The sequence below is a fragment of the Chiloscyllium plagiosum genome, chromosome 16 (genome assembly GCF_004010195.1).
Source record: "Chiloscyllium plagiosum isolate BGI_BamShark_2017 chromosome 16, ASM401019v2, whole genome shotgun sequence".
Classification (NCBI taxonomy): domain Eukaryota; kingdom Metazoa; phylum Chordata; class Chondrichthyes; order Orectolobiformes; family Hemiscylliidae; genus Chiloscyllium; species Chiloscyllium plagiosum.
The window spans coordinates 34,087,528-34,102,852 of record NC_057725.1 but is presented as its reverse complement, the minus strand read 5'-3'; the positions used below and the strand labels follow the sequence as shown (position 1 = coordinate 34,102,852).

The following is a 15,325-nucleotide window of genomic DNA, read 5'->3' as shown; positions in this document are numbered from 1 at the left end:
CCTGCAATCATCTTCCTGACCTCTCCGCCCCCACCCCACTCCGGCCTATCACCCTCACCTTGACCTCCCTCCACCTATCGCATTTCCAAAGCCCCTCCCCCAAGTCCCTCCTTCCTACCTTTTATCTTAGCCTGCTGGACACACTTTCCTCATTCCTGAAGAAGGGCTTATGCCTGAAACGTCGATTCTCCTGTTCCTTGGATGCTGCCTGTCTAGTTTTGAAATCAACTTTCGTGATGAAAGGGTGGAACAATCATATTGGAGTAGCCCAGAATTACTAGAATGCAGCTGATACGAGATCATTCAAATAATACTTGTGAAATTAAATAGAGGAGATTGTGGAATTATTTGATAGGGTTGTTTGAAATTATAAAGGATGGAACTAAATGTTTGGAGACTTATGTTTCCAGTGTTTGAGATCCAGAACAGAGGACATAGATTGTCAGAAATTGAAAAATAAAAGCAGAAAAAAATATTGCAATTGTGGAGGATTGTGGAATGTGCCACTAGTGGTGACAGTATTTGGAACAAGGATGATGTCAATATTAAATAATCAGTTAGAGACGTGATTGAAGGATAAGAGAACAAAGGATATTGGATTAAGTTTAACCACCACTCATGTTGAAGATAAGCACCAAAACAAATTGATTGGATGAAATGGTCTGTTCCTGCATTTTAATCTCAATGCAATACAGATCAGAAGGATCCAAAACTAGAGTCCTGTTTTTTCACTCAACCAGGCAACATCACACATAATGTTCTTCAGGAGTTTAACCTAGCATTGGCTGTGTTTGGCAGTTTGGTTAACGATATTTTGCTGGGTCCTTAGACTCATCTTGGTATGGATTAGACAAAAACGCAGGCTGCATCCTGGCTTTCTTTTCTTTACTGCAAGGCTTAAGGAAGGCACCACAAACATGGAAGATCTTCAGTCTGCCAGACTTGGTGCCTCCATCTAAGTCACCAGAGTCAATATTCTGAATTCCTGCATGCAGCTGACAGTGATGTAGTAAGAATCTAGATTATAACAAACACATTCTCAGGTGCTGTACAAAGCTTTGGTCTCCAAATCAGTGCCTCCATAACCGAGGTTTTGTTTCAGCAAAAACTAAGCGCACACAATGAAGCATCAGACATAACCATTGATGTCACCAGTGGTTGATGCTGCAGCAAAACTCTCATTCCTTATCTGTTGTCTAGGGTTGCTATTCATGAAGACTTGGTGCAGGTATACTGAAGGTAGACAAGCAGGAGGCTGGAAGAACACAGCCAGCCAGGCAGCATCATGAGGTGGAGTAATCGACATTTCAGGTGTAACCCTTCTTCAGGACTAGGGGTGGGTGTAAGGGGAGCTGCAAATAAAGTGAGTGCTGAAGGCAGGGTGGTGAAGTGGGGATAGGTGAAGACAGGTCGAGGGTACGGCGTGGTTGGTCGATGAGAGGAATGAATCTGGTAGATAGCTGGGAGGAGTAGGAGGGAAGCAAGTTTTGCCCATGGTCATATCTGGACAAAGCATGGCATTAAACTGAAAATTAAAATGTTGCTATTGTTGTTAACATCCTGCTATGCAGTTTAGAATCCTTGGTCTGTTGATTCCAAACCTGTGGAATGCTTCCATGCACAGCACCTGAGGAACATCATGAGAAATCAATGGCAGAAAGAAATTCACATTTCCTCCATCATGCTGGGAGAACCGTCATGGAGAATACCTTCCATCTAAGTGATGAATCTCTAAGGATATATTTTATGGGAATCATCTGATAGCAAACAGCATCAAGCTGATGCAGAACAAATGATACAAGGGCACCCTAAACAAAAAATCTTAAAACCTTTGCATGGCAGATTGTCTCTTTTAGAAAACTGTTGCAGCTGACCAGCCCACATTGAGGCAAGCTCTGAACCTTGATTCATGAAATTTTAGTCAGTATGCTTTGAGAACCATCCCCACTAAACTCACATGTGACATTCCCAGAGAAGACCAGAGGTGGTGCAACTGCAGAAACAACCTCAAGCACCAATGAAATGAATTGGAGTTATATGGAAATCCATTCTTACCTGCATCAGGTTCTTCAGTTATGAGAGAATCCACAGAGGTCAATTACGTTATGTACACCTTGGACGTACTTGAATAACAAAGAATTACTAGGAAATTTGAGCTGGTGTGCAAATCAAGGCATTCCTTATGAGGAAGGGGAGTATTCATATGGAAAACCTGTGCCTGACTGATGATCTCTGATTCTTTCTGAAAAGTGGGTGTGCTTGTGTTTGGGTGAGGGTACCGTGAGATGGCACCATATCTAATAGCCAGTTGGCAGTATGTTTCAGGCTACATGTGAACAATGGACACTTGGCTGGTGCTCATGTTGGGAGCACCTTCAGTGGAACTATATCTCATTGTTAACAGGTACTGGGAAAGTTAAGAAATGAGAAATAACTCATTAAACACATATTGTGAAAGCTGTATGGCCTTCATTATTTAGTTCCCACATCTCAACATGCTTAGGCTAAGACTCCCTTCATATTGCAGTGTGCAGCGGGCAGAGAATGTGAATAGAACCACAGCCAGAAAATCTGTACTGTTCTACTCCTGATGCAGTCAGTATTTTGTGATTCCTACAACATGTTTCGTTCTCCATGACATTTTTTTCCATGTCTTAATAATTTTTTTCTCTGGTTTGGCATGTCATTTGATGTTAAACCACTTTGTGGGTAAACAATTTAAGGATGCAGACACATTATTAATGCAAGAACTTTCAGATTTAAATCATGTGAGTGCCTGTCATAAACTTTTTTTTAACAAGAGTGAATTAAAATCTGAGGATATTAACTAAGTATGAATCAAATATTGGTTTTATTTTATAAAATCTATTGAGAAACCTATGATTCTGAAGTCCCAGTGATATTTATATTCTGGCTCATTCAATGAAGTGATAGTTAATCAAGCATCTTTGTTGTGATGACATATAGCTACAGGAGGTTTGGAACAAGCTCGTGATTGAGAAGACATAAATCTTCCAAATTGAAAATTGAAATATTTCCAATTTGTTTTAAAAGAACAGACTATTCTGCATGTAGCAATGCAACTTGGTGAAGCATAGTGGTTTCGACCAATTAGCACAAACCTTAACTTTTCCTTTTCACTTTCTAACCATCCTCTTTTTGATTATTCTCTTTCTGTTCTCCATCCTTTCCTCCATTCCGCTGATCAAACTTTTATTCACAAGTTCTTTCTTTCCTCCCCATGCCCTTACACAATTTTTGTTAATTTTTAACAAAAATACCTTTTTCTTTACATTTTGTTTTTTCCATTTTACTTTCAATTAAGATTCTTTTTTCCTTTTTTATACTGTCTGTCTCATTACTGTCTACCTTTTTTAAAAAAAAATTATGTAATGCAAGGGCATAATTCATCGAACAGAAGTGTACTACTGCTGTCACGGTTAAGAATGCACTTAATTTTTTAGGTTTCAAAAGGGAGCTTACTCTTGTCAAAAACTAATACATTCCATAGTTATAATTCTTTTTACATGAGATCTCTAATTCACTCATTAATCATTGGCACGTTATATTTGATTTAAAAATCCTGTTCAAAAAGCAAAGGGGAAAGTGAGGACAGCAGTCTTGAAATTGATTCTTTGTTACATAAGGTGGCTTGCAAATGCTGGGTTTCTGGGCTATAGGCTATGAATGAAGACACGAGCTGCAATGTTCTGGGTGATTCAACGATATTGAAGGTTAAAATGGAAAGGGTTAGCACAGCAGACAAGTGAAATCAAATTTTAAGATGAGAAAGGCACACATTAAGATTTCCATGGCGGAAGGAAATAGGTAGGGCAGGTGCATCTGAATTTCAGAAGTGAAACTAAATGGCAACTGATTGCATGTTGGGAGGTTCATCAGCGGGGTTAAAGTTTACTCAACTCTGGGCTGAACCTGTTATAACTGCTGGCAGGTTAATTGAATTAGGATTGGCTCAGAATTACTCCTGAAATTCCCCCCTCTCCCCAACCTTTACCTTCTTTAAGTACCTTACCTGGAGTAAATGGAGAACAAAGTCTGAGACCAGCCTTGCATGGGAGATGAGTCATAGCCGGAGATGGAGCTGAGTGAGCTTGGGCTGAGCTGAGACCTGAGCTGCAGCCAAAGTGGCAACAGAGTGAGTGCGGGCTGATTCCGGAAGCAGAATTGGGATGAGAGTGAGCCCAGTCTGGCCAGAGGCGACGAGTCCTGGATGGAGGCCAGCAAGTGGAGGCAGTGAAGCCTCATGTGTTGAAATCTAGCAGGCACAGACTCTGAAAAAAGGACTATAACTTGAGTCCTTTAAAGGCACTTGTTATTCCTGTTCTGGACTATTTAAACTCAATTCCCATGCTAGCCCTTTTTACTATTTCAATTCTGTAACAACACTTAAAGTATCTGTACCTAAGATGGCACCGAGAGGTGACATTACAAACTTTTCATTGCACTCTTTCGAGTGCATGTAGCAATAAAGGCTATTCTATTCTATTCTTGTGGTGCAGTAGTAGTGTCCCTATCTGTGAACCAGGAGGTCCAATTTCAAATCCAGTGTAATGATATCTCTGGGCAGGTTGATTAGAAACTGTCTGGAACCACTACTGACTCAGCTGGCCAAGTCCTCAAGGACAGGGCTGTGAGACTGGGTGTAAAACAGTTGGTGAGGGAAGCAACAAGAGATAAATAAAAACTGGACTTCATCCTCACCAATCTACTTGTAACAGAAGTTAGATGTTTAATGAGATTGGAAAAAAGAGTTTCAGTTTTTATGTCATTAAGCTGGAGGAAATGTTAACTTTATCAACACATAGAAACCAAACAACCCAAAGGAATAGCTTAGCCCATCAGTACCTTGCCTAATTTTGCACTCATTGACTTTAAAGGAGTGTTAAATTTGGGAGGGCAGTGGGGTTGTTTATATCAAAAAAGGCCTGAATCAAATCAATCTGTTCTCCATCAGGCACCTTACGTTATAATTATTCTCACCATGTCACTGCCCGAAGCAAATGAGTCTCTTTGTTTATTGTGTGCTGAGGATGTGGTAAAGCCATCAGATGCTTTTCCCATATTGAAGATACTGATTTGCACTGCCATGCGGCTGGGCTAAGATTAGTAGGTCAATGGCCTGGAAGTACACCTCAAGCCACTAAATGCAGAGATAAAAGTAAAAGTGGGAATGCTGGAATTTTGTAAAAAGTGAGTAAATGCTGGAAACTAACAGTAAGCCAAATAGCAATTAGGGATGGATTGGCTAACATTTAGATTACCTATTTTAATCAAGCGTCTAAATACTAACTTATTTGTCTCTTGGATGATCTGTTGAGCATTTCCAATTATTATACTAAAATGCCCTAAAGTGTGTGGCAATGAAGTTTCAAGAATCTAGATACTAGCGCAGATAACCTATCATTTATACAGGTACATATATTTCCCAAAATACTGTCAGTCAATCTTAAATAAAGGTAAAGGATCAGGAACAAGTGATAAGACACTCTTTGCAACAGTCTATTGTGTATCTTGAAAATGCAGGCAATGGTGTTGCACGATGAGAGCAGAAGTATGGAAGCCTGTTAGAACATGCTGGTGTTCTACAAACAAATTAAATGGAAATTGTTCCTCACGCAAGCATTCTTAATCCAAACGAACAAATTTGAAACGATTGCTACAGCATGTCCTTTGACTCCATGCCAAGGACTAACAGAGTCGAAGATAAATTAAAAGCAAGCTAACAATATTTTATAGTAACTATTGGAACAGAGAAGGCAATAAATTTTGCAAGTGATTTTGCTGATAAGTGCACTGATCATTACAGAAGCCAAGCCACACAAACCAGTCCTCATCTGTGCTAAAAGAGTTGACATCAGTCAAACTGAGTGAAACCAATGGAGTGAAACCAATTGAATATTCCAATCGTCTTCTGACCTTCATAAAACAGCAAAAAGAGTGGCTGAAATGGCCTGTGCTACAGAACTAAGGAGGAATTTAACCAGAATTCCGACCTTAATTGTCATTCAATGACCCCATGCCTAAAAAGGATGTGTGAGATAATTTTGAAGGAATGTGATTCTGGTGTGACCACAATGGTCTCCAAAACATAATAGCTTGCCTGCAGTCATAACCAAAGCTTTCAGAATGAAGATGAACATTTAGGTGAGTTCTCAATGGACACTCAACACTTGGAACTATACACTAGCATCTTCAGGAGCAAGGGGAAGAAAGTCCAAGGCAATAAAAAAGCCAAAATAGACTTTTTCTTTTGAAGCATTCTTCTATACTTGAAAGATATTCATGATCCAACACGATCATGTGGAAAACACGAGTGCCTCTCTGTATTGACTGCTTCGAGTTTATGAAGTGTACAGACTAGAAGTTCCTCTTATTTGTCCTTCCCTGACAGTACAATGTGTTCTATCATTTGGTGCAAAATGTAAGTCACAATGCAAAATCACTTGAACACAAACCACAATTTTTCTTAATTGAATTTGCTCCTGGTAACTACCATAACAATTTGTTTTACAATGAACCTTTTTAAATAGAAATAAAAATAACACATTTGAGCAGCTGAGGGAAACATTTCAGCCTCAGGTGAGTTCCAAAACACAAAAGGGTGTGGTATGCAAGGGTTCATCATGAAAGACAAGGCAACAACTGCAGAAATTCAGCTGCTTATAAGTGTAGTACCACCACAGCTGTAAAGTGCTGCTGGAAGGGATTTTCGGATTGAGGTTTTAATGAGTTTGACGAAAAAAAAATTCAGTACATGTAAAACTAAGTTCCCCCTATTCTTCCCTGCCTGCCACCACTCACCCCATATTACATCATTGCTGGTATAGTTTTTTGATTTAAAAGAAAATTTGTCCTTTATTAAAAAAAACTGAAGCTAACAAAGCTGACTGACAATTTTGCATTGTTGTTCTATCACTTAAGTTGTCCTAAGAGAAAAGCTAGTCTTCGAAAGTACTGTACCACAGGACACCAAGATGAGGTAGTATTAGGAAATGCAGCAGAATAGGACTTTGAAAGCAGCCAGGAGAGAGATATTTATGAAGCATGTATGTTCTCACAGTGGTGCATCATGGATTGATGAAATACAGATTTGTCTCTGTGTGTATTTGATTCATTGAATCATGAGACATGGAGCTTGATTGAAAATGCATGTGTGAGAAAGGCGGTGTCCAACTTGCAGAGGTTTTCACTTTTCCCATTGGCCTTGCACTTTAAAATATTGAATTCCATTTTGCAGTTACAGAATTGAATATTTCACTCTAATGCATATTCACTTATCAATAAAAAAAACTCACTATTCAAACTTGATGAAAATCAAATGAAATATTAAACATGGCCAGCAGTTCAATGTGCCAGAAGTATTCTTCTGTAATAACTATTGTCCTCTTTAATTGACATTTCATCCTGGTTATTACTTTTCCCTAAGTTTTTAAGCTGGAGAAGCAAACTAGTTCTTCTTTTCTGATATCTATGGTTTGGTATTTGGCAAGACCTTTTCCCCAGTGATAGTGTAGATTGTGCTTTTGAGTAATATTATTGAAATTCCCTCATATTATTGGACAATATTCTTCCATGACACATTGTTTTAAAGCAATGAAACCTTGCTGTTTGCATTTAAACAGACCAACTGGGTAAGTTCCAACAAATTCATGACACCAGAATTTATATTTACACTCATGAATATAATAAAAGTCCATGGCACTTCACAAAAAATATTGTAAAGCAAAGTTTGACACCAAAGTACAAAAGGAGATATTAGAGAAGATTTTTCTCAGTATGCTTCTTTTATAATTGAGCAATTTAGAGTCATAGAGATGTACAGCGCGGATGCAGATGTTTTGGTCCAACTCGTCCATGCCGACCAGATATCCCAACCTAATATATTCCCACTTGCCAACACCCGGCCCATATCACTCCAAACACTTCCTATTCATATACTCATCCAGATGCCTTATAAATGTTGCAATTGTACCAGCCTCCACCATTTCCTCCGGCAGCTCATTCCATACACGCACCACCCTCTGCATGAAAAAGTTGCCCCTTAGGTCTCTTTTATTTCTTTCGCCTCTCACCCTAAACCTATGTTTAAAGTGGAACAAGCATAGTAAACATTCTTAAACATCATCTGACCCATACTCCAGTTACTAATACATTTTTGGTTGAGTAAAAAAGATGGTACAGTCCTGAAAACACTTTCATTACTACTGTCAGTCATACAAACATCACGATACATCTGAATGAAGCCATTCATTTTGGTCAGTTGTCTTTCGGAAATGATTCATAATAAATTGGTAAGTCAAAATGTGTAGGAGACTTAGTCATCTTTCCAAAAATCCAAGACTTTGAAGAAGTCAATGAAGTTCCACCAAGCATCATACTTAGATGGTCACTTCCAAAACAAAAGCACAAGTAAACAGACTATTAGATTGTTAGTCACAGCTCTGTGTGAGAATTATCTTAGAATCCACTTAATGTCTACTTTTAATGCTGGCTTTACCCTTCGTCACCACTATCCCCCCCCCCCCCCCAGCCAATCATAATGTTTGATCTTCGTTACAAGTTTGCTTTTGGATCAGTGGAAGGTTGTTCATTGTCAGTTTGGTTTGATGTTTTCTTTCAGTTGTCAACTCCAATCATTGTCATTACGTATCATTGTCAATTCAAACTTCCACCTCTAATTTGTATATTTTTCTTATTGTAAGTTAACTAGAAAATAGTTTGGAAAGGAGGATATAGCATGTTTTCTTCCCCACAGGATCATTAAGTCTTATTTGTCATTGAAAACTTGTTGTGGTTTGCTGCTTTCACAAGGAAGTGCAGCACCAGAAACCGATAAATCACATGACAAAAATGCTATTCTTCACCTAAGTATGCAATGTGCCTATACACGAGGGACATGGTAGTTCATTTCTTAATGTGTTTATGGATAAATCTGCTCTCTGACTTGAAGAGCTCACTTGAAAGGAGCAGACAGAATCTCTTCAGAACAACAGAACTAGCTGTGCTAGCAGCACAAGTTTATACTTATTTCATTTATCTCTTCAATATAGTATTCTGTTGGCTTGAGGTCCTATTATTAATCTGTTTTTATCTTGAAAATGGCTATCAAAACATTGTACTACACATAAAATATATCTTATTTAAAAAAACAGGGTTTATGAATTTAAAAGCTTGACTGGCATGTATTTATTCTAATGTGTCAGAATTGACAACCATCTCGTGCATTGTTAATAGTTTAGGTTGAGGTTGATTGGCACAATTTAAGGCTGTTTATGAGACTTGCTTCAGTAACTTAGATTATTTTGTATGGATTAAAGTGCACTGACAAGAGCCTTGTGAGGCAACTAATTTATATGTGTGTGTGTAAATCTTTTATTCCTTAGCATGAAAAGAGCAGACCCTTCCTAATTTGTTCTCTTTTTCTCACCAGTTTGCCTACAAACCATCTGTGAACAAAAGTTCCAAGTCTACACGGCATGTTTCTGCCCAGCTGAGGCTTTTGTTTGGGCAGATGTTTGGGCTCAGTGGTGCAAAAGCAGCGGTAGAGGTTCTGTTGGCACATGTTTGCTGCTATTCTTCGCTCATTGTCTGAACCTGTATGCATTGTTCTTCATTGACAGGTGATAGCTACCCTGTGCAGCTCATTCCATCGACAATGGCAGCTGCAGCTGCGTCTGGACTCAGCCCACTACAGCTCCAGGTATGTGCCACAACAAAGAATTCTGGGATAGAAGCCAAAACATTATACTGAAAGCCAGTTCGATCACTTGAGATATTTTTTTGCGATCTACGTGAAGCATACTTAACACTTTAAATCCTGAATAAACAGCAACATGGAAAAATATTAGGCCAAATATTTTCCAACAAAATAACAGCTCCTAATGTGGTGTTTTGCATTATGGCTCAGGGCAGTGCAGCTCCTTATTTTTTACGTCTGCTGCTTGTCTCCTAAAGGCTAATTGAATGCATTGAGTGAATCCTGGCTGTAAATCCCAAAGCACAAATTATGTGGCGAGTTTATACTGTGCAGTGTCATTGGGTCTACAAAACCACTGTGTTAGGAGATGATGATCCTTGTAGTAATATTGAAGTCCCAGAGTGTATTTTATGTCTATGTATAGCCTTTGTACAGCTGTGTATGCATTTATATCCAAAGTAGTATTGAGAGAGTGCTGCACAGTCAGAGGTGCTGTCTTTCAAATGAGATGATAAACCTAGCTCTGTAAGACTCCTTTGACACTGTCTTCCCATTGTCCTTGACAACATTTATTCTTTAACTGACCTCACGAAAGCTGATTATTAGCTAATTAATCTATGGGAACATTTGAGTGCAAATTGGGTGCTATGTTTCCATACAAAACCATAGTGACTCCACTTGAAAAACACACCATCAGCAGTGAATGGAATGTCCCGAGAATATAAACTGTATTAAATAAAAGCAAGCTATTTTTATTTGTGTGTGTGTGTCAGAGAGAGAGAGAGAGAGACAGAAAGAGATTGCTGAGCCTTTATTATGGGGTGGGGCTGTTTTCCATGCAGCATCAGAGGCTGAGAGGTGAGGTTTATAAAATCATAAGGGGCATGGATAGGGTAAGTAGACAAGATATTTTCCCGAGGTTAGGGGAGTCCAGAACCAGAGGGCATAAGTTTAGTGTGAGAGGGGAAAGATTTAAAAGTGACCGAAGAGACAATTTTTTTCACGCAAAAGATGGTGCATGTATGAAATGAGCTGCCAGAGGAAGTGGTGGAGGCTGGTACAATTGCAACATTTAAAAGGCATCTGGATGGGTATATGAATAGGAAGGGTTTGGAGGAATGTGGGATGGATGGTCGGCATGGACAAGTTGGACTGAAGGGTCTGTATCTGACCTGTACATTTCTTTGACTCTAATTTACATTGCCAGTGGGAAGCTTGCCACATAAGTCACACAGAAGCAGGAAATTCTGGGCAGGCTGCTTATTGCTCCACAACAGGGTTAAATATAGTGACAATACTAAAACAGCACAATTCCCCGGTTCCTCACAAGCTCATAGTGCTCTGCTTCCCTGACATAGAATTGTGACTATGTTGCAGATATGCCATAGTCATGATTTTCCTTCTCAGCCTAACACAAAAGGCCATTTTGTAAGAGCAAGCCTAAGCTGAGAGTGTTGGTAACCCAACAGAAAAACATACAATGTACACACTTAAAAACACGTGGACACACCCACTCCTTCATTCTCTCTCTCTCACATTCAAAATCCCTTCAGCACTTGTATTCCATGCACTCACACATCCTTCTGTCTCATTCTGTCTTAGACATCTGTGTCTCTCTCACTCACAATACACATACACACAGACACAGACACACACACACGCGCACTCATTCACTCACTCACTCACCCACCCACACACACACACACGCGCACTCACTCACTCACTCACTCACTCACTCACTCACTCACTCACTCACCCACACACACACACACACGCGCACTCTCTCTCTCTCTCTCTCTCTCTCTCACTCACTCACTCCAGCAGGTATAACTGGATACCAATGACAAGCAAGAACTGTGATTGATGTTTTGCTTCTCTGGCCCAGGATCCACAGGCATTTGAGATGTGGCAGCCTTGGTGAGATCAACTAACAGAGAACCACCTGCTTTGAATCTGAATTTGGAGCTTTTTGTTTACAATATAATAACCAGATCTATCCAGTAGGATATTTAGACCACCTTATTCTAACAGATTGGTCTTATGCAGGTAATGACAACCTGAAAGTATGTGTGTCATTCACTGAAACCAGCAGCTGGAGTGACCTATTTGTACATGGCACCTCCTAACTTATATTGCTCAAGCTAAACATGCAATCCAATGAATCATTAGGAGCTTCAAATTGTATTTTTTTTCAACCTCACTTTAGCTGTAGAGTTTGTGGCCATTTTAATATTGCTGCAATTTTATTTGGGATCAGAGGAGAAGATTATTCTTGAACCAGATGTCTGATATTTTCATAGCTAATTCCTGGCGTCCCATTTGATGGGGCTCACTGGCCTTGAAAAGCAAGTCTGTGATTCTGACACGGAGGGGGAGAGTTGACTCAGATATTATTAGCAATTGAAGCTGGCTCACTGATGCTGTTCTAGAATTTGAATTACAAACAACACCAATAGAAAACTCCTTTTGTGCAGAATGTATGTTCTGATTCACCACATTCCTAAGAGAGGCAGTTATGTAGCAGACTCTCCTGATAAGCAGTCTAGAGTCTACAGGTCCTATTGTCATGCTTGTTAATGAGATTTGTCTCTGCGATTTTTTTTGGCCACAATATTACAAGGAGAGAAAGGGGAGTGCATTCACTAGCTGTCTTGTCTACCATTGTTAATTAAAAGCTTTAACCTCACATTTAGCCTTTGGGTACTCAACTGTTAATGTGGGAGTAAAAGGACTGAATACTGCCTATTTTCAACAAAGCTGATAACGGCAGATAATGTTTAAGCATTAAAACTTTAAACGGCTAGAATTGTTACCAAACAAAGCAAATACTTTATAAAAAATGTGACATGCAACTTTTTTCCAGATACAGTAGTGTAATTTGTCCTTCACTGCTTATCGCTTAGAGCTTTAATGAGCCTTGGCAAGTCCTAACAATGCATGCAGCTGCAATACAAGCACCAACAGTTCCACCATCAGATCGGAATTCATGAACAGTATTCGAAAAGAGAAAGAAGCAAATCGGGGGAAAAAGAGAATGAAAGAGGAATGCACAGATGCCGGTTAAAGAGTTGTCTTCTTAACCGTAAACAAAGTATTTTTTGGATAATGACCTTTTGTGGTAATGTCGGGTGCTGGTCCAAAGCAGTACTGAAGCATTTCTTAACGTGCCTCAGGGACAAAATAATGGTAGAGCGAAGGCCAAAGAATTCTATTTTTAGTGGAACAGCAAAACAGATGCAGTCATGAATAGTCATATATCTGAAGGAAGGACGAGAGGCTTTTAAACATTAATTTAGATAATGTATTTATTTAACCCTGGGAACAATTCCGAAACTATAATTCTGAGGGCATCACATGTATTTGACCTTTCAAATGAACGGGAAGCAACTGACGAGAATTTTACGGTATTGTACTTATGGCGGATTTTAGTGTTTCCTCATTTGTTCAAAAAGTTACAGATGTGCCCAAATGCAAATCACTTTTCAGAATCTTATTCTGCCACTTCCTGATTCAGCAACAGCCGTGAAAAGTTAGTGGTGTTCCAGTAGGAGATTTTTTTTGCTGCATTAGTTTAGTGTAGTCATCAACAGCTGACAGCCCAGAGCAACAGAGGCCAGTCAATGAATCCTAATGGGAAGCAGCAGCAACAAACAATAGCAACATTGCTTGATTGGCTAGTTCAAGGTCAAGTATGTAGCTTCTGCTCCGTGTGTGAAAAAAATAAGGAAACCTAAAAAGGTGAAGGTAAAATAATTAATTTAAATCCCAAGACCTTGAGGATTATTTATTAAAGAGACTGAGATGCAGCTAATTCACTCCCAGTTACTTTCATGATGTGGCACAGCAAGATGAAGGATTGAGGCTGAAAAATGCACCAAGGCCCACTTTCAAACTTGGGTATGGGATAAGGGATTACATTAAACTGGTCCCACTGAGGCAGGCAACATCTTCCTGCCAGCTCGTTTATACGATTGGGATACAGCCAGTACAGAACACCCAGGCTTACTGGCTGCCCATTGTTAGGCATGCAGCAACATGCATTTCTTTCAGAACCTTGAAAGGTAGCCTGTACCTCTTAAGGGAGAGTGATACTGATTATGCAGTAGATCCTGCATACTATCTGTAAAAGGCCTGAATGGAAGCAAAAGCTTAGAAAATGGACAATAGGCAAAAAAAGCTCCAGATTTTCTAAGGCAGATAAGCAGGAAGCTGGAAGAACACAGCAAGCCAGGCAGCATCAGAAAGTGGAGAAGTCAACGTTTTAGGTGTAACTGTTCTTCAGGACTGGGAGTGGTGTAAAGGAAGCTGCAAATAAATGAGGAAGGGTTGGGGGGGGTTTGGGTGGGCAGAAGGGCTGCATGGTGAGGTAGTGATAGGTAGAGGGTACGATCTGATTGGTCAGTGAACAATGAATCCGGTTGGTAGCTAGAAGGAAGGGTTGTTCAGAGGAATCGAAGGGACGGGGTGGGGCTGGAAGGGGAGCCCAGGGATGGGAAGGGAAATTATTTGGAATTGGATGCAGGCTGCAGGCCTCAGTTCAGGATTGGGAAAAAAGAAGAGTTGCATTTTTTGGGGGGCATGGAACCAGAAGGCCTTCAAGTTACTTGCTAACAAAGTGATGGGAGCAGGTGACCATGAAGTAAATGGTCCCAGTCAGACCCCAAAGACCTGAAAACATTAATGGAAGACGTTCAGTGACCTCGCAGCAAAGGTCAGTGAACGCATGTTCAAAGGACATTCCCTGCAGACCATAAAATTAACTTGTCATGCTGCTCAATGCACAACTGTGCCATCATTCATCTAACAGCGATCTCAAACAGTAAAGACTTGTACATGGCATTCAATATCAACCTCACCCAGCTAACAATGCTGGAAGTCTCTTGTTGCTTCCACATACCTCCAGCCATAGCAAGCACATCACCCAAATACAATTATTGACTCTCTTTTGCAAGAAAAGATGAAACACAGTGGAAAAAAGCAGGTAAGAATCAATGGGGTTACCAAACCTCATGAACCCTCCGCATGAGTATGCTTCTTTGCATGATGCAGACAGTTGTTGTACAATTTGGAGTTTCTGATATCACAGAACATTCAGAATGATGTTATGTTCTTGCCTTCTGCCTATTCTCAATTTTCACCTCATCTTCATCCTGCTACTTAGCTTGAAACCTAACAGATAACGTGACCCTGGATGTTTACTTCTACCTTATACCAATAACCAACAACTTCCCAACATCTCTTTTCTCTAAATCCAGCTGCCATCTGAATACCTACTTGCTTCCCAATGACTTTTGTGATTTGCCCATCCTCAGTCACTGCCAGATCCAACAACTGTTTGCTCCCTCCTCAGCAACTGCAGGAGTGGCTTCTGAATGACGGACCTTTCTTTGAAGCTCTTCCTCATTTCATCTGATCCCAGCAGAGGAGAAAAAGACAGTACCTCCCCTATTTCAACAAGGGCAACAGTAAAACAGATCTTTAAGCTGTTAAAGCCTGTTGTTCTGCATGAACCACTCAGCTGGCATACACAGGAACAGAAGCCAGACATTCAGCACCCCCATGTCTGTACCACCATCCAAAGAGATCAAGGTTGATCTGTGGCCTGAC

General features: G+C 40.0%; 1 protein-coding gene across 7 annotated transcripts in view; it reads left to right on the top strand.

Moving 5' to 3' along the window:
- The window catches only part of sox6 (SRY-box transcription factor 6), a 411,688-nt gene that overhangs the window by 354,368 nt on the left and 41,995 nt on the right, over positions 1-15,325 (top strand). For all 7 annotated transcript variants that reach the window (XM_043705793.1, XM_043705792.1, XM_043705791.1 and 4 more), the window contains one exon: positions 9,642-9,721. In XM_043705793.1, the coding sequence (XP_043561728.1) occupies positions 9,642-9,721 (80 nt within the window). The remainder of the gene's footprint in view (positions 1-9,641; positions 9,722-15,325) is intronic.